Here is a 21,701-nt window from a genome sequence, read left to right on the forward strand (position 1 = left end):
CATTTACCAGCAAATTCAAATATAAAATGGAAAGAATATGATCTCACCTTATATGCAAAGGTGTGATTCTGAATTTTTATCTTTGAATTAATTGGCTGCAGCAGAACTGCCAACCTAGACGGAAAAAAAATCATATTCTATCCCTAAAAAAGCGTAACACTGCCCGTTTTCCAATTTACGGTGGGGGGAGGGGGGGGGGTTTACCGATACTAAAATTTATTAGGAGGAAATCATATAATCAGAAAAAGTAATTTGTGCATAAGAAAATATATGGTTTACTTTTTAAAAAAAACACATTCTCAAGAAGACAACAGATCAGTAAAAATTTGTTGTCTTGTCTATCCTTTGACATTTTTGGACTACAGTTTTATCTAAAATGAAATATTATTTCACTCACTGGAACACAGTACCCTGATCATGTGATAACATAAAATTAAAAAATAAAAATTCATTACATGAATGTTAAAATTGTTGAAAATTATCAGATATTCATAACTCAGAATTTATCATCCTAGTCACCTGAATGACTAATATTAATAGAACTTTATATAATAAAATAATATTGCACTGGGATCAAGTGCATTATTTTTTGTTCAAAATTTCCGAAAATCATGAAAACTCTCGACCCTGAATAACTAAGCAATAAAAAGTAATTCTATATTTCAGACATGGTGAAATTTCGATGATATTCAAATATCGAGAAAATAATGGTTTAATATTGTAAATCTATCAAAAATGCAGGAATTATGAACTCAATTTTTCGCACAAGTTTATTTAGAAAATGTGGCTTGAATTAAAAAAATAAAAAACATTATAATTCATGAGACCATGAAGGGTTAGGATGGCATGCAAATTTCGGAAAAATATTGATTCATCAAATGGATGCTAAAGGATTAGTGCATCACTCAGTATACTGTCTAATACAGAGGCGGCTTGAGACATTGTTCCGGCACAATAAACCACACCAGTAAACCTGCTGCGAAAACTCTCAGTGGTGTTCCACTGTTTAATACCACACAGGAATTTTCGGATAGGTTCCGCGGAGTGATGGCGACCAACAGACCATCGATGATTCTAACGCCAACCAGTTTGTGACAGACGCAGGAAACGTCAATATTACCAATTTTGTAAAAAATCATATTTTTAGAAGCAAAAGCGTATAATCGTATTAACTTGCTAAAATCGTACTAAATACAATAAAATCATAACAGTTGGCAGATCTGCTGCAGTAATGAACGATTAAAGGACACTTTGCACATGTGCAAAGCTATGTATTTAAGGATTAAAATGATTCTAGCTCAGTGTTTCTCTATTCATATTTAGCCCACAAAGTAATTCAGAGCAAACTATTGCCTATATGGAGGGGCATACACATAAGCAAACCTTATAGTGATACAAAAAACAGTGAAAATTAACATGCTTGGTTGCAATACATAAATGATATATGAGCCATATAAGAATACTTCACACAAAATAATTTTCTCATAATCTGAGAGCAATTCTTTTGAAAATAATTCTAAACAAAGTTTTATTATTTTTTCAGAGAGTATCAATCAAAACTGAAGTTCTTGAAAAGCATCTATTAAACTAGAAATCTAATGATAAAAAACAATACCCATTAGAACAAGTGAAACAAAACTAAATATGCTTGTTTAAATAATCTGTATAATTTATGCAAAGCTAGGCATTTAAGGATTAAAAGTTGAACTCTGAGGTCTAAAAAATTTTAATGTAAAAATTATTTCAATAAAACAAATACCGTTTCCGTAACTCTTCATCGATGCTCTCAAGCAGACTCCTGAAAAAAAATTTCAATGTGATTCTGCATTTTTTATTTTAAAGTCAGAAATATTAAATAAATATTACACTATACAGAAATATTACATATTCACAGGAAATATTGAATAATAACCAAGGTTGAGTTTTTCAATGTGACCAGCATCAAAAACTGGTTTACACCCTCAAAAAATGGAAAAATGCTTTTGAATGATGTTTTGAGTAGAATAAGTATATAACATAATGATGAGAAACTTATTTTTTTGCAATGTTTTATTTATAAATGTCAATTTATTACAATAATTAAAACAAAATATTAATTATAATTTGCAATTTTGTAAAGAGAAAGACAGGTTGTGCATCTAACTTATAGTAAACTTAAGTGTATCTACACCAAAACCTTTCCTTCAGCTTTTATGCTATGCTCTATTCAAATTGTATATTTTACAAGTACATTTGAACCTCGCTATAGTGAACCCGGGATATAGTGAACTCTCGGTTAGTGAACTTTTTCTCTCAGTTGTCCCAACTGAACACCAATTCAACTAATGTTATTTTAAACGCTTATAGTGAACTGCTTAGGAAAATGGAAGTCTGCTTATAGTGAACTGAAATGTCCCTTCAGCAGATTTTTTTCCCATTTTTTCAAAGGTAAGATTACACATATTAGGATCCCGAAAGACAGCATTCCTTGACTTCTGTGTCAGATCCAACTCTTTCACCCTCCCTACCATTTCTAGGAGACCCCACTCTTTTCAAACAATCCCTTGAAAACTCGGAACACTAGTGGAACAGACCTAGAGGCATCTCATGCCCCTCCTTTCTATCTCCTGCCGCTGTCTTCATATCCATATAACCGCTTCGGACTAAACAGACATTTTGCCATTTCTCAGCAGTATCTTAAAAAAAATCAGTAAAAATGGTGAATTCTGTGAAAAGGAAAGCATTTTGAATTGATAAAATAAAAATAATCTAACGTATTGAAGATGGAGCCAATCAATCAGCAATATGCAAGGATTTTTCCTTATTGAAATCTAGTTTCCAACATTTGGAAAAATCGCTGCTTAAGAAAAAAATCTGGATGGAGCAGAGACAGGGCCATAACTAGGATTTTTACCACCTTGGGCAAACATTATTTTGCCACTCCCCCCTCCCTAATTTTAAAATTTGATAATTCTATAACAGTATTCTTTGTTCCCACCTAATGAAACAGTAAGCAAAGTTTCCAGTGATGGCGCCGACTTCTATGGAAGTAGAAGTGCCATAGAAGTACCAATGTTTTATCTTTGAACTATCTATCTTTCATAACCTTTCTTCTCTAAATAATTAAGGTGAAGGACTGACACACTCAACGACAGATTTTGTCCTTATCTTTGCAAAATAAAAGAAAGAAGAAATGAGAGGACTGAGCTGAGTTTGGTCATCGCAATGGATTGAATGATATTTACTGGCAGTTATACTGGATAAAAATAACATGGTGAAAATAGGAAAATATTTGGGACCGGTCGTTATAACAGACAGTCGTTATAAGGAACAACTACTGTATCAGGGTTGGCAAGTTCAGGACAGTATGGTGAGAACCACAGTATATATATAAATACCATGGTTTTTTACCCCGCTTTGTCCAAAACCTTTGCATTAAAAACTTTCCTAAGGGCCATTCAAATATTAGGTCAGCATCAATGGGGAAAAGGGAGTTTCGGATTTGCTGACTCTTGATGACAAGGGAGGGAGGAGGGATTTAAATGATGTTTAAATCAACAATCCAATCACAGGCATATACAGGATTGACCCTTGGAGGGGGTGCAAAAGGATTAGGGGGTGGATCGCATTGAATTTCTTGAACAGAAATTTTCAGTTCATAGTCTTTGAATAGCATTGAAATTAACATAGAAATTGGTTATATTAACATATAAAGTATTTTATAACATATACAAGTATTTTATAACATATACAAGTATTTTATAACATATACAAGTATTTTATAACATATACAAGTATTTTATAACATATACAAGTATTTTATAACATATACAAGTATTTTATAACATATACAAGTATTTTCTTCTGATATTTTAATTATTTTTTAAGTATATTTTGCATCAAAAATAAATTTTTGATCGTCTAGGGGTGCATTGGAGAGGGCTTGCACCCCTTTTATCTTTTATCCCAATATACGTCAGGAGGTAGGAGCAGAGCTGATATTTTGCTGACAAGGGGAAGGGAGTTTCAGAAATGGCTAAAAATCTGCTGATGTAATACTTGAATGGTCCCCAAAACTGTCCAAAACCTCTGCCTCAAAAACCATTCATGAAAAATTGAAATCAGAATGGATAATATCTACAACCAAATAAAAAAAAAAGTGTGAAAGTTAAAACAGTTAATACAAACAGATATTTATACTGATATTCAAATATATTATTATACTTGATATTACAAACTGATATTCATTTATCAAACAGATTTCATCACCTTCAAATCAGCATTTTGACAAAAGGGGGCTAACAAAATAACGAAACACCTACGACGAAAACCAAATCACTCTTCCAGATACGGTAAAACCCCTCTTTTACAGACATTTCCGGGACAAAAAAATTTGTCCATAAAAGAGAGATGACCGCATCAAAGGTGGGTTGCAAATAAACAAAATTCTGAAAATGTAAAATGTGTTGAGTCATGAAAGTACATAATTATTGCACAGATACACAATTAAAATTACAAAAGAAATATTATACAAAGTTTACATACTGAATTTACATCTTTTGGAAAAACTAATAAATCTATGTTTGGTGGGTTTTGCTGAGTATTTCAACTCCTTCAAACATTGGTTGCATGCAGTCTGCGGGTCCAGCTGTTGGCCACATATGGTATATATCATTGACTGAATATCCCTTAATAATTTTTAGCAACTTTTTACTCCAGTCTTCGCACACTTCATCACTGACATCAACAGATTCATCACAAAATTTCTTAAATAGAATTTCATAATGCACACGAAATCGATCCAACCCACAATTTTAAGCTTTGAAGTTTACGAGTCCAAATTCTTCTGCAGTTGCTGGAGTTTTTTCTTGTAGAATCAGGTCAAAAACACGTCAATTGTTGCTTAAACAAACAAACCTTACACAACTGTGTCTATGGCAAGTCCTTCTGTCTTCAGAAACTTATTTTTCATAATTTGATTTCAGCTTTTCAGCCATTCTTCCTGCCAATGTTCCTTTTGATTTGAAATGGAACATATCTGTGTCCCTGCAACATTCAATTCATTTGCAAGAGCACCAACTCCCATTTTACATTTTCCTTTGTATTTGATGGCATCACTTTTTTCTCTTCAGAATCTCGTCTCTCAGTGACAGAGAGCGACAATTACTAGAGCTGGCCATTCTAAACAGCGTGAAATTATTTAAAATACATGAGCACAACAAGAAAACTGACATCAGAGTTGCGAAAAGTTAAACTTCAAGCCAAAATTTCATTGAGAAATAGTCAAAAAGTAGATCAAATATCAAATAGAAATTGTGCTGCCATCTAGTGAGCATAATTTAAAACCAAAATTTCAACTATTGGTGTCCACGCAGGGTTTTAGTCCAATGGAATGAATGATGAAAATGGTGTTCATAAACGTATTTGAGGGAAACCATTAAACAGGGGTTAAAATTCAGTAATTAAACAGGCTTTTTGCCAGGTTATTTTTATTTGGCCGTAAAACCAAGATGACCGCATCTGAGGGGTGACTGTTAAGAGTGTTTTACTGTACTTTTAGATTTTCTGACACATTTTAAGTTGTTCTAAAATGTGTCATGTTATTTTAGGTTGTTCTATCAGCTTGTGGTTTATTTATTTATTTATTCATTTACAATAACCTCAAAGGCATGAAATACAAGTACACTCGAAAATTAATAATAAAATAATAATGAATAAATAATAAAAATTAGAAATAATAGTCAGAAGGGAAAGCACTTCACATTGCAGAGCCAGGTCGAAATCCTCAATAGTGGAGGCAAATCTTGCGTAGGAGATGCATACACGTTTTGATGGCAGACTTCCATCACATGACATCGGCAAATGGAAAAAGCAATCTCTTCTTGCCATTGGTATTATTATTTTGAAGTGATGCCTCTGTAGGTTGACTCGTCTGTCCATGATCTCGAAGATAGGTTATCCCGAAGGATACCTAAACCATTTCGTGAACTAGTTTGTAGCACACATTTTCAGATCTGCAGCGATTCTACGCCATTCCAGTGATTACAAACTCATAAATTAAAGCCTCTCTCAACAAGACCAGCCGCTCATGCCAGCTATTTGTTTGGTAAATGACCTTTGTGGCTTTTCAAGGGGCTTTATGTCCTTAATTTTGTAAGGGCTCCATACTTGTAAACAGAAATCCAGAGTCCGACAAATGTACACAGAGAAAGCATATAAAAATGTATGGGCATTGCACTTGCGGTATGCCATACATAACATGCATGAAATTCTGTTAGCTTTGCAGACTATGCCGTGATAACGATCAGCAAAATCCAGGATGCGGCTTATTAGCATTATTTCAAGTATTAGCATTAAAAAAAGAAAAGCGACTGCATTGGCAAAAAAGAGTAAACAGTTTCTACAGTGTATTAATAGGCCTATAACACTGCTCAAAAAAAGAAAAAATGTGTGAAAGAAAGTTGCAACTTTTTTTAGGGTATATTTTGGCTGCTGATTTCAAAACTGACTTTACTTTTGCTGAACTGGCTCTAGTTTTTGAAATACATATTCTCACTATTTCAATGTAGTCTGAAGCCACTAATTTGTGTCAAATTTTTACTTTTAATTTTCTATTTATTTTTTCATTCTATTCAATATATTATTACATTTATATCACCATGAGACATCGCTAGTATCTATGTTATTGATATTAAGTTTGTTATTGATATTAAGTTTGTTATTGATATTAAGTTTGTTATTGATATTAAGTTTGTTATTGATATTAAGTTTGTTATTGATATTAAGTTTGTTATTGATATTAAGTTTGTTATTGATTTACATTTTGCACAGTTGCAGTTTCAATGTGATTTTATGATGCTTATGTATTACCACTGAAATTTAATTTCCATTTTATCTCGAAAATTTGAGCCAATCTGATAAAACGAATGCCAGATTCGGATTCAGAGCCCCCAAAATCACTGAAATAACTTGACAAAAAATCAGTGTTGAGCAGTGTAATAAAAAAAAAGTGTAGTGACAGTTACGAACAGCTTTTTTTTGCTTTCACTCAATTTCAATTCTTTTTTGACAAATTTGGATTTTGATAATTTTTTTAAATTTTCAATTAATTGGCGTTCAGTATGCCACTTTCATTGACAAAAACCTATTGGTCTTCATGTTATACATTGGCTTTTTGAAGTTAAGTACAGTTTTGTTCAGTAAAATCCATGTGTTCTGTCTAAAACCACAACCCTGATATATATTGTCCAAAATAATTCTGTAGAGAGTACAAAATTATTTCACAATCATATTAACATGCGTAGTTGCGTCATCTCGACCCCCAACATTGTTTATCTTGCCATCACTTGAGAAAGAAATGCACCTGGACCATCCTATTTTCAGTATCTTTCACGCTAGTTGTTTAAACGTTTGATAAATTTAAGATGTTCTATTATTTTCTTCCCTCTATATCATTGATCAAAGTTTCTGTGGGGGGTCAAAATGACCCACTTGCATAAGACAGAGTGTTCAGATTGAAACAGTGTTTCGGAAGAGCACCAGTTTTCTCAATAACAGTTTCAAATTAATTGCAAAACATTGAATATCTGATGTGAGCATGGGGGTAGTGAATTGTACGTAAGATTTGCGTGATCAACATGTCGTGGCGTTGTGTGCAAGTACTGTGTTTCTGACTTAGACTAAAACTAATTTCAGTGTTTGTGAAAATGTAGTAACTATTATTTTAAGTTGCAAATTTTATTTTCTGAGTATATTTTAATCATATGTTTTTTTTAATCCTGAAAATTGCATTTTAAAAATTTAGTATATAACTTTAAAAAAATTCAAAGATCATGTACCTCTCCATTTCTTTCAAATGTGTGTATTAGTTAGTAAAAGATCATTTTTGAGAAAATAATTAAATTTGAAAAATTATTTAGTGACTTAATTGATAGATGAATGAAGTCATGTAAAAAATCCATTGCTTTTATGAAAACACTTTTTGTTGATTTTTCAAATCCGTTAATACTTGCTGGGATTAAAATGGCACCACAATACCAGTTAAGGGTTGAATATTTATTCTTTGTGTAACACGGTCACTTTAAATATTACATGTAATCAATGAGTATTTTCTATGGAAATTTTTAGACTGAAAAACAATATTCAAGGTTATGGACAGAGGATTTTTGATGTGGCAGTTTAAATCATCAAAAGCCTGCCAACCCTGATAATAACATAATGTTCCTGCTAAGGAAAAAGCTACTCATGAAGCACAGTTGAAGTTCTGAAATTCTTTATTTGATACCTCCAAATTCATGTTACTTTTTTTACACTTGGAAACAGTTTTAGTTTTATGTGTAATATATTTTCTATAAAAAAAACTAAAGTTCTATAAAACTTGAATCTTTGATAACTTAGAGTAATTTTTTCAATTTTTTTTTGTTAAAGTTTTACTGACTTCTCCTGATAATAATAATCACTAGTGTTGAGAACTAACTGAAACATACTATGGCCTTCAAGCCTGAGATAGCTGCAAAAACCTAAACAGCTTCACTCAAAATAACATCAATTGTCAAAAGCACTTTGATATATGAGAGTTTGACTGTATCAACTCTGCAATGTAAACACAAACCATCAGTAATTTTTTATGGCTTACTTTTGTTGAGAAAAAATAATTAAAAATATTTTTTCTCCTATGGTTTTTTTTTTCACCAATGATTTTTAAAAATTAAAAAAATTCAATCACAAAACTTTTTATTGATGAGCTGTTCTAGACAATTTTTTTTAGGCATGTGAAGAGCCCATGTGGAGTGAAAATCAAGTTTAGCACATCATGGGACCAGAAGAAATTATCATCAAATTGTGAATACGGTTAAATCAAAGATGTTAAAGAGAAAAATTGGAAATTATTTTCCAAAAATCATATTTTATCATTACTCAGTGGAGTCACTGATGTGCCATAGCTCGTCAGATACCAGAAATTTTGAAAAAGGACCATTTAAAATGACACACTTTTTGCTTGCTGAGAGTACTATTTGTTGTCTGGAACAGCAGCAGTTTAAATGGGCTAAAAGTTTAAAGTTTTTAAAAAAGTCCAAGAGTTTTCAATTTTTTTATACTCAGAAAGAAAATTTTTTCAAAATGGGAGAGAATTTCGGAAGAATCAACACAATGTTTGGTGATTCAACACACCTCATTTGGTGAGATTGGCGGTTTGACTCATTATTTGGTGAGATTTGAGATTTGACTCATTATTTGGCAACATTGGATATTTAACACGTTATTTGGTGACATTGGCGATTTAAAACTAGTTATTCAGCAAAGTTGCTAAATTAGCATTCGGCTAGTAATTCGTAATTCGGCAGACTTGCTCAACGAAAAAAATTTTCGCAAAAAATCAGAATTTGACGCAATGGTGGTCAACTATAGTAATTTCTGCTGCTTGCAGTGTGACTCATTTTCTTTTTTTGAAAACAGAAACTGACTAACATTTGTGCTTTAAAGCAAAAAGACCATTGCAAACCATCTCCAGCTGCACGATCATGGTTATTATCAGGGTTTCGCGATGGAATGACAGATGAGGGGCAGATAGTTTAAATAAAGGGCTGCCGTTATCCCAATCCAATTTTCGTAAACAAAGTGGAGCGCAGGAACTTGCATGGAAAATTCAAAAATTGATTATAAAAAAATAAATCTGTGACCACCTCTCTAATTTCGGCAACTCTTTCAACGAGGAACGAGATGGATTATCGGTTCGATATGTTTGTAGCACTTTAAAAAAACTGGCTCGGGGTAACATTGCGAAGGATAAATAAAAATTAAATATTTTTTGATTGAAAATTTACGTTCAAATATAAAAATATCTCTGTAGTGCTTACAAAGTGTGAAAAGCACACATGGTTAGCCCACAAGTTTTTTCCCAACACTACTTTACAGTGTAGTCAAACTACTTTAAAACAGAGACCACTTTTTCTTCAAGGTCACAAGATAGCATGACTACAGAAGATGGAAGGAGGTGATGCTGAATAGTACAGAGGAATAAAAAATGTTCGTCTCAGAAAGAAGTGCTTCGCGGCAAGCAGGAACAAAATTGTTTATGGTGTCATTTCCGAAATTTCGGGCATACTGAGGCAAAATTCATTATTTTGGCTATTTGGAGCACAAAAATATGAAAATACATGATTGGAGCAGGATGGCGCAGGATGTTAATTTTGGTGCAGTACAGCGCAGAGTTTCCTCTGTGTATTGATATACACACGGTTGTTGACGAATAAGATGACGGATATCTAGTTGCTTCCCTGAATGAGGGGCCGTGCACAGAAGTTTCAAATTTCACATTTTTTATTCCCTTGCAGATTTTCTCTCCTCTGGTTACATACCGGAAATTATGGTACTTTCGTGGCTATCTGCTGGCATTTAAAGATAGCATCTATATGGCATAAATTCGCCTTGTTCCTACAAGATTGTGAATATGCATTTTTTGAAAAATCGTAAAGGATTGAAATGCCGGTTCAAATTGTAAAACATTTTCCGAAATCGTTCAGAAAAAAAAAATTAATCTGTAAGAACTCTACCTTGAATATCCAGTTTTGTCATCTAGCTGCTATGTGGTAGTCACCGTTTTGCATCGCAAAAATCAGGAGTGTGTACTCAGAATCGGCTTTCGGAGGAGCACAAGGATTTTTTCCACAGAAATTGTGGGTCACTAACACTCAAAAAGAATTTTAAATTAACAGATAGTATAAGAATGTATTTTTTCCCAATATTTTAATTTTCTACAAATCTTTTTCTAATTTTTTTATCTTCTTGGGGGGCAGGATTCATGGGCCCCAGATTTTGCCTTTGGTGAAAATCCGGGTTTGGAACCTGTGATTGCACATTGGTAATCAGCTACAAATACAATTTTCTAAAATTTTTAATTTTGAGTTGACTATTCCTTTGAAAAATGGTTGTCACAACAATCACACAGACCTACAACACAAATATGTATACATTAAATTTCAAATCCACGCATTACCAATTTGGAGGATAGATGCAGGGCCACAACTAGCAGGAGGGGGAGAGAACAGGAGAGCAGGCAGGTCTAGTGCCCCGGGCTCTGGACTAGAGGAGGTGCCGAATTCACCCTTCACAACTGCTTCTTCTCTGCATTACACAAGGTGCCAAACAGGGCCGTCTTGAGAGCATCGTGGGCCCCTGGGCCAAGTCATTTTTCTGAGGCCTTACCTAACAAATTTTCAAAAAATTTAACTACTTCTCATTTCACTGAGGCTCCTCTTCTCTTGAGACACTTGGGTGGGCCCCATGCGTTAAGATGGCACTGGTGCCAAAATACATGCTTGCCCAGTTTGAGTAAGGATCTAGTTACAGCCCTAGATAGATGGCACCACCTACTGGACACAAAACATGCCAAAGGCTGGGTGCGCACACACAAGCACATTGTTAAGTTTCACCAACACAAATCTAACATACATGACCTATATTCAGGTGTGAAAATATGTGGCAATTAAAAGGCGACAGATCCAAGTGGTGGACCATGAGGGAGAGAATAAAATCATTCTACCGGGAAATCTCTTCACAAGGATTTATATAAACAGGGAATAAGAAGATAAGTGTCTGAGAGAGAATCTCACACTGGCTCACATATATATATATATATATAATTTAATTAGAAGATATTATTGATAGAGCTAAGATTTCTTTTAACGAAACGGAAAATCGATCAGAAGGGAATTTATAGATTGATTTAGTAGTATAGTAGAACATCAATTATCCGAACATCAATTTTCTGAACAACTCGGTCAACCAAACCCCTTTTCAACCTAATTCATTTTCAGTTTTCTATAGTCAATGATGCTGAACGCAGTTGGTATTTTCTTGGAACTTGAATCCTCTTATCTCCCAACTCGATAGCTTAGTCCTATTGTACAATAATCCACTTCCAAACAATTGTACATACCGTACCTGTGAGTTATAGATGTAAACAATGGCAGACCTGGGTACGGTGTATGCAGTTACTTAATCAAACAAACGTGTGAATAGGAGCAGATTTAGCTGTAATCTTTTTTTCTTATCTACAAATTCATCTTAATCCTGTGGGTGTACCTTAATGAAAGGGAGTCAAGGGTCTTCTTCACAACAAAACAGTTCTTATCACGGTTTTGTCGGGGGGGGGGGGTATCTTTCCTAGCTTGCTTAAAACAGATATTTTTCAATCTTTCTTTAGCTTTGCCAGTGTCAATACTTTTTGTCTCTCTCAAGTGCAGAATGGCGACAAAACGAAAACGTGTTGTTTTAAACATCGAAAAAAAGATTGAAAGCGGGTGATGGTGGAAATTTGTAGCTGAATACGGACTAGGTGTGGCAACCCTCAGTAATTTTAAAAAAAATTGTAATAAAATAGAAAATTTTATGTGTGATTAATTAATAATTTTTATATAATTTTATTTTTTAAAAAATGTGAAAACAGCAGATGGACTAAAGTCTCGCAAAGGTTTAGAAAGTTATACCCGTAGTTTCATGGTTTTAACGTAACCACTGAAGATGATTGAAATTTTCCAGATTCGAAAGAATGCTTAGATGTGCTTCAGGAACTCCCTGTATTCCAGTCCTGTCATGAAAGAATGTGTCGCAGTGGTTGAAAATTAATAGTAATGATCCGGGATATCATTTTTTTGTGTGATGGAGAAATAATTAGGAAATTGAACAATCAAGTTGATCAGGACTGTGAAAGTGATGAAGATGAACCAACAGCAGGTGTAATAATGCACAGTGAGGCATAATAGTGTTTCACAAAATGTCTCGCATGGTTAGAATCGTGGCCTAACACTAATCCGCTTCAATTTTTAATGTTGAAAGTATTACAGGATGGGAAGGCAAAATGTCAAAGCAAGTTTTGAAGCAATTAAAGATGGATTTATTTTTTTCTTTTGTGATGCTTTTTTTTCATTTACTTTCAGAATAAGTCGGTTAATTTTAATTATTTTAAGGTTTTTGTCGCTGAATTTCAATCTATTCCTTTGTGTTATCGAATTAGTTTCGAAATCGATTTTCTGAACTTTTCACTTTTCCGAACACCCTTCGGTCCCGATGTGTTCGGATAATTGATGTTCTACTGTAAATATATAAATGTGTGCCTCTAACTTTTAGTTACAGTGGATCCTGCTTATAAAGTTTTTAAAAAAAAACCGTCATAAAAAACGTAAGCAGGAAAACATTTCAAACAGGAAATCTTAATGGGAATTACTTAGTATGATTTATTTTTAATAATTATTTTTAGAAATAAATTATTTGATTCACAGAGATACCCTTTCTCCTACCCAGATCATGGCCCGCCTCTGTCTCAATGATGAGATATAAGCAGGTGATCAAAGACCTGGGGCTATGCTGGAAGAAATTCATAGATATACCAGTGAATTATGGGGAGGGACCATATTTTTTTCCAAGATTACTTTTTTTGTGAGAAAAATAAAATAACCTGGGTCCCAAGACCCAGGTAAATTAGAGTACAGCGGCATCTCTGTATATAGATTTATGTGCAGCAAACCAATTTTTTTTCTCCCAGTACATATAGCCATGCTGAGAGAGAAAAATGCAATATTATATACATTCTTGCACACACATTTTGCCATTACAATCCATTGAGAATTGCAGTTTATCAACAGCAGAAAATGATTTTGTTTACTTTCTTCGCTATAAAAAACAAAGTAATGGTTGAAAAAATGCTTTTATCTTACTTGCGTAAAGCATCAGAATCCAAATCTTCCTCCATCCATGCAGTAGCCAAGTCATAGCTATTCTCTGCTGTTGGTTCCTGAAGGGGGAATAGAAATTAAAAATAAAGACTATAAGTAAAATGAACAGATCAGGTTTCAAAAGCTTTCTGTAAAAGAGGATTAACTAACTGGTAGTCATATATTACTGTGATACTTGCCCCGACACCAAACCGAGGATGCATCTTCGAGATTGCTTTATAAAATACCACACAAAGCAACAATACAGAGCTTATATACAGTGAAATTTCAATATAACATTATTCTGAAGACCTAAGAAAGGCATGCCCCCAAAGCTGCTGTTGGCATCATTTCAAGTTCATTATTGTCTGTACCACAAAAAAATTCCCTTATGAAATTTTTTTGGAAAAATTAAATTAGTAATTTCTTGGATGGAAAAAAATTAATAAATTAGTTGATTTTAAAGATAACAATGAATTTCTTGGTGAAAATTGTGTCCTGTTGTAATAATAAAAACAGGGCTCCAACCAACTCAATTTAAAAATATAATAATTATATTATTAAAATTAAATAAATATATAATTAGAAAATATTAAAGGAAAAAACTAACACAAGCATAATGAATAAACTTACTATAATTTAGGCTAAGGAAAACAATCCCACATGCAATGCGCAATAATACAATAACTGTTTCAGACCAAGATAGTACAAATGTAGAGGTGGTATTTTCTCTCATGGAGATATTTTTTTTTTGAACCTCAGGAATTCTGCCCCAACTTCAAGGATTGAGGGTGTTTAATCGTTGAAGTCAGGGCCAAACTTACTGAGGTAAAAAAAAGAATATTTACAGCAAGAAAAAGTCACTCCCACATGTGTGCACCAGGTCTAAAAGGGTTAAAGAAAATGGTCTTTGAAATCATAATTGATGACATTTCAATACATGTAGTAAAAGTTTTCAGAATTGAACAAGGTGACTCTTATCATTAGAGCACGGAAGTTTAGGCACTAAAAACAGTCAAAATAGGCAGGCAAAAAGGTACTAAAAATAACTAAAATAGACATAAAAAGGCATTTATAATTAGTGGAAAAAAGAGAAAGTAACTAAAAACTATAATATTAAGTGTCCCAAAACTGGACTGCACTCACTGAATCTACTGTTTCAATGATAGATTATAATAACTAGCATGGAAATAGGAAAAAGTATAGAAAATATATCGTTCCCCTCATGCCAGAAGCATGAATGTGCGAATTCCCAAAACTTAGAAAGATGTTTGAATGTTTACTCTTACTCAACCCATGTTACTTTATGAGTATAATTTTCATAAGATCCTTTGTAATATGCATTTCAATAGGGGTTGAACATTTGCATTTTTGGCAAAACTTAGATAGCAAAATAAGGGATCCAACCAACTAATAAACCCAAAAAGCGAAAATTTGCACATTCGTGATTCTAGCATCAGGGGATTGATGTAGAAAAATATTACAAATGGAAAATCCATGACGATGAAAATGGTACAAAAAATTTACAATCCAGAATTAGTTCACAATCAAGAGCTCTAAGATAATCACGAGACAAATAATAGTCTATCCAGTTTATAACGTTTTTCAAAAAATCATAATTTTGTCTTATTGGCCGTGGCGGGGATCAGACATGTTTTTATCGCACTCTGCTCACCAGCCAATAAGCTTACTTTTACCTAGGATCATTTCCAAGGAATTACTGAGAGATTATCCGTGGCGTCAGTGTGCCATTTTGTGTTTTTCTTCGTTCTCGTGAGTTTCATTTAGTGTGTTTGTTTATTTATTTTTTGGTTCAAACTCTGCTGTGTTTTCTTTATTTTTCTAGATTGTGTGTTAAATTATTCTCTTTAATTTGATTTTGCCACTGGATTTTTAAAAGGACCACAATTGTTAGATTTGGGAGATGAGTGTTTTTTATTATTCTCAATTTTTTAAATTTTTATTGTGTATTTTTGATGGGCTTAAACTTTTTTTTCTCGTTCTCATTTAATTTTCATTGTACTTTTGCCAGGTTTTTGCCGTTATTTCTTTGTTGAAAGTCAATTTCTTTGCCCCCATGCTCGTATAAGAGGAAATATCTGGTTCTTTGTTTCCTGCCATTTTGGTGTTTTTCCTGCTCCTTTTATATAATTTCATCGGTTTTTTTTGGCATTAGTGTTAGCGAACAGTATATACTTTTTCCCAGGTATTCTCAGTAATTTTTTTTTCATTTGTTCCTAATTGTTTTAGTGTTAGTGAATAGATAGTTAGCTAATACTAATAAGTATAAATTGTACTTTGTATCTTAATACTTTTTAGGGGTGTGTTCTATTCCTTATATATATATATATTTCTTCTTTGTGACTAAGTGTTGAGCATTTTGTTTTCGCAATTTTTCCTACAATTTTTTATGTATACTTTGAAATGTAACATATTTTAAATTATTTTAATTTCCTGTAAACGTTTCTCATTCTCATATTTTTTAAGTGTTATTATCTAGTTATATAGTGTTAGTATGTCTCAGCCTTGGTTAGTGTTGCGTAGAACTTGTGACAGGAGGTTTCCCTAGTCTGCGGGGGAATAGATATTTGTATTTATTTGTAAAAAAAACATTGGAAACGGTAAATTTCAATCAGTATAAGTGAAAGTTAGGATCATGAAAATAAATCATATTAAGTGGAAAAACATTCAGTGAGAACTTTATAACTGGGATCCCCTGTATACAATGACACCAAAGGAAATGCAGTGGGAAATCTTTATAGAAAATCGTCTGAGTTAAAAAGGCAGCACACAGTGAGGCAATTGGGAATATACAAAAAATGGAAATTTAATGCATCAAACGAAGCAAATGTATAGGCATATAAGAAAATGTTCGCTGGTCAACATTTTTACATGCCCTGGGCACGTTGGGCAATTTGTGTATATATAACGCCCATCTCATCCATTCTCTCAAAATATAATAAATAAACTCAAGAAATAAATTACAATAGGCATCAACTTTTCCATTATTTGAATGGTGCCTCATGGAAGCAGAAGAAACATCTTAATAAGTGATATTTCTCACTGTATCCAATTATTTTGTAAGTGGAAAAATTTATAAAAATAATCGACTACTCTGTAAATTGTTGAAAAATTTATTTCTCGGATAGAAAAAGAATGATAGAATGTCAACAATTAGAACCAAAATTCATACGTGCAAAATTTGAAAGGCAGACATAGATGATGCTAAAAAACGAAACTACAGTGTAAACCACATCTAACGGCCACCTCCAAACAAGGCCACATTTTGTTGGAACTGAACACTTCCCATAGACTAAAAATTATAGGTAATCTCCGAACAACAGCCTTTTGGACATGGAATCAGAAAAAAATATGCATACCGCTAAGAGAAAAATAATTTACAAGCTGATTTTCGAGGGAGTTTTTCCCCCTGAACTCTAAGGAAAAAGTTATGTATACTTTTTCCCAGATACAAATGCTAGATGGATATATTGAAGACAGTGGAGAGGGTAAAAAGGGGCATTTAAGTGATCTATAATTGTACCGTGAACCATTTAGGTGATCTTTAAATGCGCCCCAGGCTATTTAAGTGATCTGAAAATCTGCTGTGGACCATTTAATTGGAGTGGAAATATGCCGCAGTGTAATAGTACCTGTTACGGACCAATGTGCAAGTCTAAGGATCGCCTCAATTCAGTTGCGATTGATTGCATGATGGGCAATCGCGGCCGATCTGCAACATTATACTATGAATAAATGAATAACATAAATGTACTCACTTTTTATCTGGGTGGTAGCCCGCGTATTTCCACCCGAGATTCATTCACTTGTTGATAATATTTTCACAAAGCAATAGTTCTAATGACTCATTGGGTGAACCTGAGCAATTCCTCCCATTTGATGTTAATCTTGTTGCCATTCTACAATAATTTAGTTATAAAAATGTTTGTGATGTGTAATTATGCAAATCCTAAGTATTACGTCATTGTTTTTATGTAAAGACGGAAGGTAGAAGTAGAACAGTTGGTCCTGAAATATCTTTATCAGCCAGTTGTATAAATACCCTTGCTGCCTACAGATCGATCACTATTTCTTGCAGTTGATTTTGTTTATCCAGTTAACAATTAGTCTTTGTTACTAATCCTCAGTCATTGGATGAAAATTATTCATTAGTTTAATTATGTATTAATTGAGTACTACTCACATATTAATTTGAACTGTAACTAAAAATGTTCTCGCCTTGAGATATTCTAGGAGTGTGGTCCAATCATGAAAAGACAGGTGTTTCCCCATGTCACGACTTGAGAGAGAGACTGCATCAACTGATGTTCCAGTAAATTTCCTACATTGAAATCTCCCAGTGTGAGCACTTCGATGGACAGACGTTGGTGCATCTGTTTGTAGTAGTTCCTTGGGACTTAGGTGATTGATTTTGACAACTCAAAAAGGATTGCAGAAGCCTGGTTGCAATGGTCAAGAAGGATTGCATGACATGACCTGGAGGTCATCTAAGATACAAAGTCTACAGAAAACCTGAGCTTCATTGAGATAAGAATTGGAAAATCAAATGGAAATTTATCAATAACTGTGATATATTTAATTGTTGAAATTATTTAACATTGAATAGATGGTCAATTGTGGGAAAAAAGTCTAATTTCATATTGTTGTCTGCTCACATTTTTGGATATCAAAAACTTAACCTGAGAACCCAATAATATATTGCATAAAATTAGGGGCTCAACTGATCCTTGAAATTATATGTGGACAACAATCCGGAAATTTTCACGGTAGATCATTTATTTCATTTTTTTTGCATATATAATATTTTGTCTATGCAAAGCACACCAAGATGTATCAATTCAGGTTGCATTGAATTTCTATGAGCCAATTTTTGATGAGACCTCTGGACTTTTTCTCTGGTTTTGGCAAAATAAATCCCAAAGAAACAGCATTCCAAAAAACTCAATGAATTTTTTTTGTTGGCTGGAGGGAAATGTAACAGTACCTGTTACGGAATGATGTCCAGGTCAGGGGATTGGCTTCAATTAAGTCACGATCTATAGCATGATTGGTGATCACAGCTGATCAGCAACATTATACTAAGAATGATTAAATAGAAATACATAATTGTGCTCACTTCTTCTCTGGGTGGGAAGAGATTTATTCATATGTTGACAATATTTTCACTATGTACTAGATCTAATGACTCATTGGATGAACCCTTTAATTTAATAAGGCAGGTTACTTAAGTGATCTGGAACAGCATCCCAGGTCACTTAAGAAGGAGAGGGGGGGGGGGGTGCTTGTCTTCCACTATGAAGGTTACCATCAAGGTCCATGGGTTCGAATCCAGGCATAGAATGTTAGAGAAGCAAGTTATTTACCTACCAATCCTGGGGCGACCACCGATGGATGGAGTCTTCATTTCCCACCCAACTCCACTGGTTGGAAATTGCCGTACGGCGATATATGCCCGGGGTTGGTGTGTGGTAAAGTAGGCTACTTAAGGGATCTGTAAATGTGCTGTAAGTTATTGAAGTTATCTGAGAATGTGCCGCTTTAGTTCATTCTAACAAAATTAGGTTTGAGATCAGACATTTGCCCAGCTCTGACAAACATTCAAAGTAGCCTTTTGTTTGGGCCTGCTTGCCGTGAATATTCCTCATGAAATCAATGAAAGAACTGGCTTAGAACTGGATGCTATCAATGCTTCCTCGTCATTGACATCCCTTTTCAGCTTTCTTTGTAGAAACTTATCCATGAAAATGGTATGAAGAAACTTGATTAAATTATTAAACTTCTGCTCTCTTTTTTTTTCTTTTTTTGTTTCAATTTAGCAATTAAAACATTTTCAGTACAAGGACCTACCTAAGGATTCCACTGGCAGATGTGTGGACAGCCAAACAAAGCAAACCTTTACGACGACTATCAACAACAAGGTTGCTTTACTGCATTTCAAATTCAGCTTCATATTCATTCTGTGGAGATGTAGTCTTTGTGTGGCATCATTTTGTACTCAACAGAATAATAAAATTTAGTGAAAGCTCCAATCAAAAACAAATACTTTTGAAAAAAAACAGACTTCCGTAGTTTTTTGCGATTTATCATAATTCCATATTTTATGGTAGACAAATCCATAGAAACTACGGACACTCCATAGTAGTTGGCAAGTATGCAAATATATAAGCAGGCATTGCAGGAGGGAGTTTCCCTCACTTCCTAATGTAACTTCTGACCTGTGAGGACCGTGTGGTCCCTTCCCTTTATATATTTTTTTGTTTTGTTTTGAATTGATCTTTATTGCTTGTCCATGAGTGGAAATGTGCTATAGAGCAGTGGTTCTCAACCTTTGGAAACCTGCGTTCCAGTTTATTTCTTTTATGTGAGGGGAAGACCCAGTCATACGCATGACTAATGGGGTGTAAATGGGTAAAAATGAACCAGTTAACCATTCAGGGCCCGGTTTGACTGGTGTTGGGGCCCGGCGGTTGAGAAACACTGCTATAGAGGACCTCCTTGGATAATTAAAAGTTAACAGGTTGGCCGACATATTCATCGGCTTGTCAAACAATTGTCTTCAGGAACAATGACATTAAGGTCAGTGCATTGTATTTTTTACTTACAGGTCAAGCCTTATTTTTTTAAATATTATTTATATATATTTTTTGTATTCAATTCAATTGTTATCACTTTAAAATGACCAAGGATAACCTGGGAAAAATGTGTATACAGAAAAATATAACAAAATATATTGAAGGATATTTTGAATGAAATATAAAAAATTATCGTTTCGTAGTGTTTTTAAAATCTCCTAAAAACATATATTTATAGAGGGGTACATTGCAGTAAAGGATATTATTGTATCAAGAGAAGTTTAAAATTAGACTCTAGGCGATTCTAAATAAGATTTGAAAAATATTATAGTAGAGGGATTTATCATTATATATAGTATTGTTGTAGCGAGATTTCACTGTATCAGAACAAAATGATCAAAAGGACATTTTAATGCACATGAAGTAGCAATTTTCTACAAGTTTATAACCTGATAGAGCAAAATATGGAAATTCATTTATAACAAGAAGTCTGCTATAACAACAATTTTCCGTGATTGTGAACTGAATTTAAAATGAAATTTTTACTGTACATATCAAAACTAAAAAGTAGTTACTTTCAGTATTTTACTGGAAACATTTTCTCTTTATTTTGTAAGGACACTTGGCTGACGTGAAAAATTCATCTAGTCCCTTGAAAATTTATTTTGAGAAAGTTTTACTGTATATCCCAGTAACTGATTCATTGGAAATTGTATTTATTATGTAATTGCACACATTTATTTGTTATTACATTCATTCATTATTGCATTTATTTGTTATTACATTCATTCATTATTGCATTTATTTGTTATTCTGTCATTGCATTTAGTTATTTTGTTATTGCACTTATTTGTTTTGTTATTGCACTTATTTGTTTTGTTATTGCACTTATTTGTTTTGTTATTGCACTTATTTGTTTTGTTATTGCATTCATTTGTGATTGAATTTTTATTTGTAATTGAATTTATTTGTTTTACTTTGCTATACAGTCAAACTTAGCTAATGTGAAACTCAAGGTTCTGCTAAAATCTTTCACGTTAGACAAATTTCATGTTAACCGATAAGCAATGACTGAAAAAGAATTTTTGACATTCCATTTGTGTTAGTCTGAAATTTAATACAGTGTAAATTTATACAAATATAATACACTTAATTTATCATCAAGTTCTTTTTTTAAAACACTTTTTCCACAATTTTTAAAACAAAAAATTTGCATACCAGAAGCATTCAATCCTTTTTCAGAAAGTCTGATAGTCTGCTGCTTCATTTTCTTTGTAGTACGCAGTTGCAGAAACGTTTCAATTTCATTTAAATAGTTCAGAGTGGAGGAAACATTCTCTTGGTTCATCAAAAAGTTCCTAAGCGTAGTTAAGGGAGGCTGCTATGTTTCCACTCAGCGCTTCACGCTACTAATGCA

General features: G+C 33.4%; 1 protein-coding gene across 4 annotated transcripts in view; it reads right to left on the reverse strand.

Annotated features, from left to right (window-relative positions):
• Window positions 1-21,701, reverse strand: part of LOC149085258 (mitogen-activated protein kinase kinase kinase kinase 3-like) — a 181,958-nt gene that overhangs the window by 77,029 nt on the left and 83,228 nt on the right. For 2 of the 4 annotated variants that reach the window (XM_089233167.1, XM_089233165.1), the window contains 2 exons: window positions 13,695-13,771; window positions 1,760-1,798 (listed from right to left, as the gene is read on the reverse strand). In XM_089233167.1, coding sequence (XP_089089293.1) covers window positions 1,760-1,798; window positions 13,695-13,771 — 116 coding nt within the window. The remainder of the gene's footprint in view (window positions 1-1,759; window positions 1,799-13,694; window positions 13,772-21,701) is intronic. The other 2 variants (XM_089233168.1, XM_089233166.1) reach the window with 1 other exon arrangement.

The sequence above is a fragment of the Pholcus phalangioides genome, unplaced genomic scaffold (assembly GCF_987345545.1).
Source record: "Pholcus phalangioides strain wild (caught in Gottingen) unplaced genomic scaffold, Ppha-v1.0 ptg000007l_1, whole genome shotgun sequence".
NCBI classification, from domain to species: domain Eukaryota; kingdom Metazoa; phylum Arthropoda; class Arachnida; order Araneae; family Pholcidae; genus Pholcus; species Pholcus phalangioides.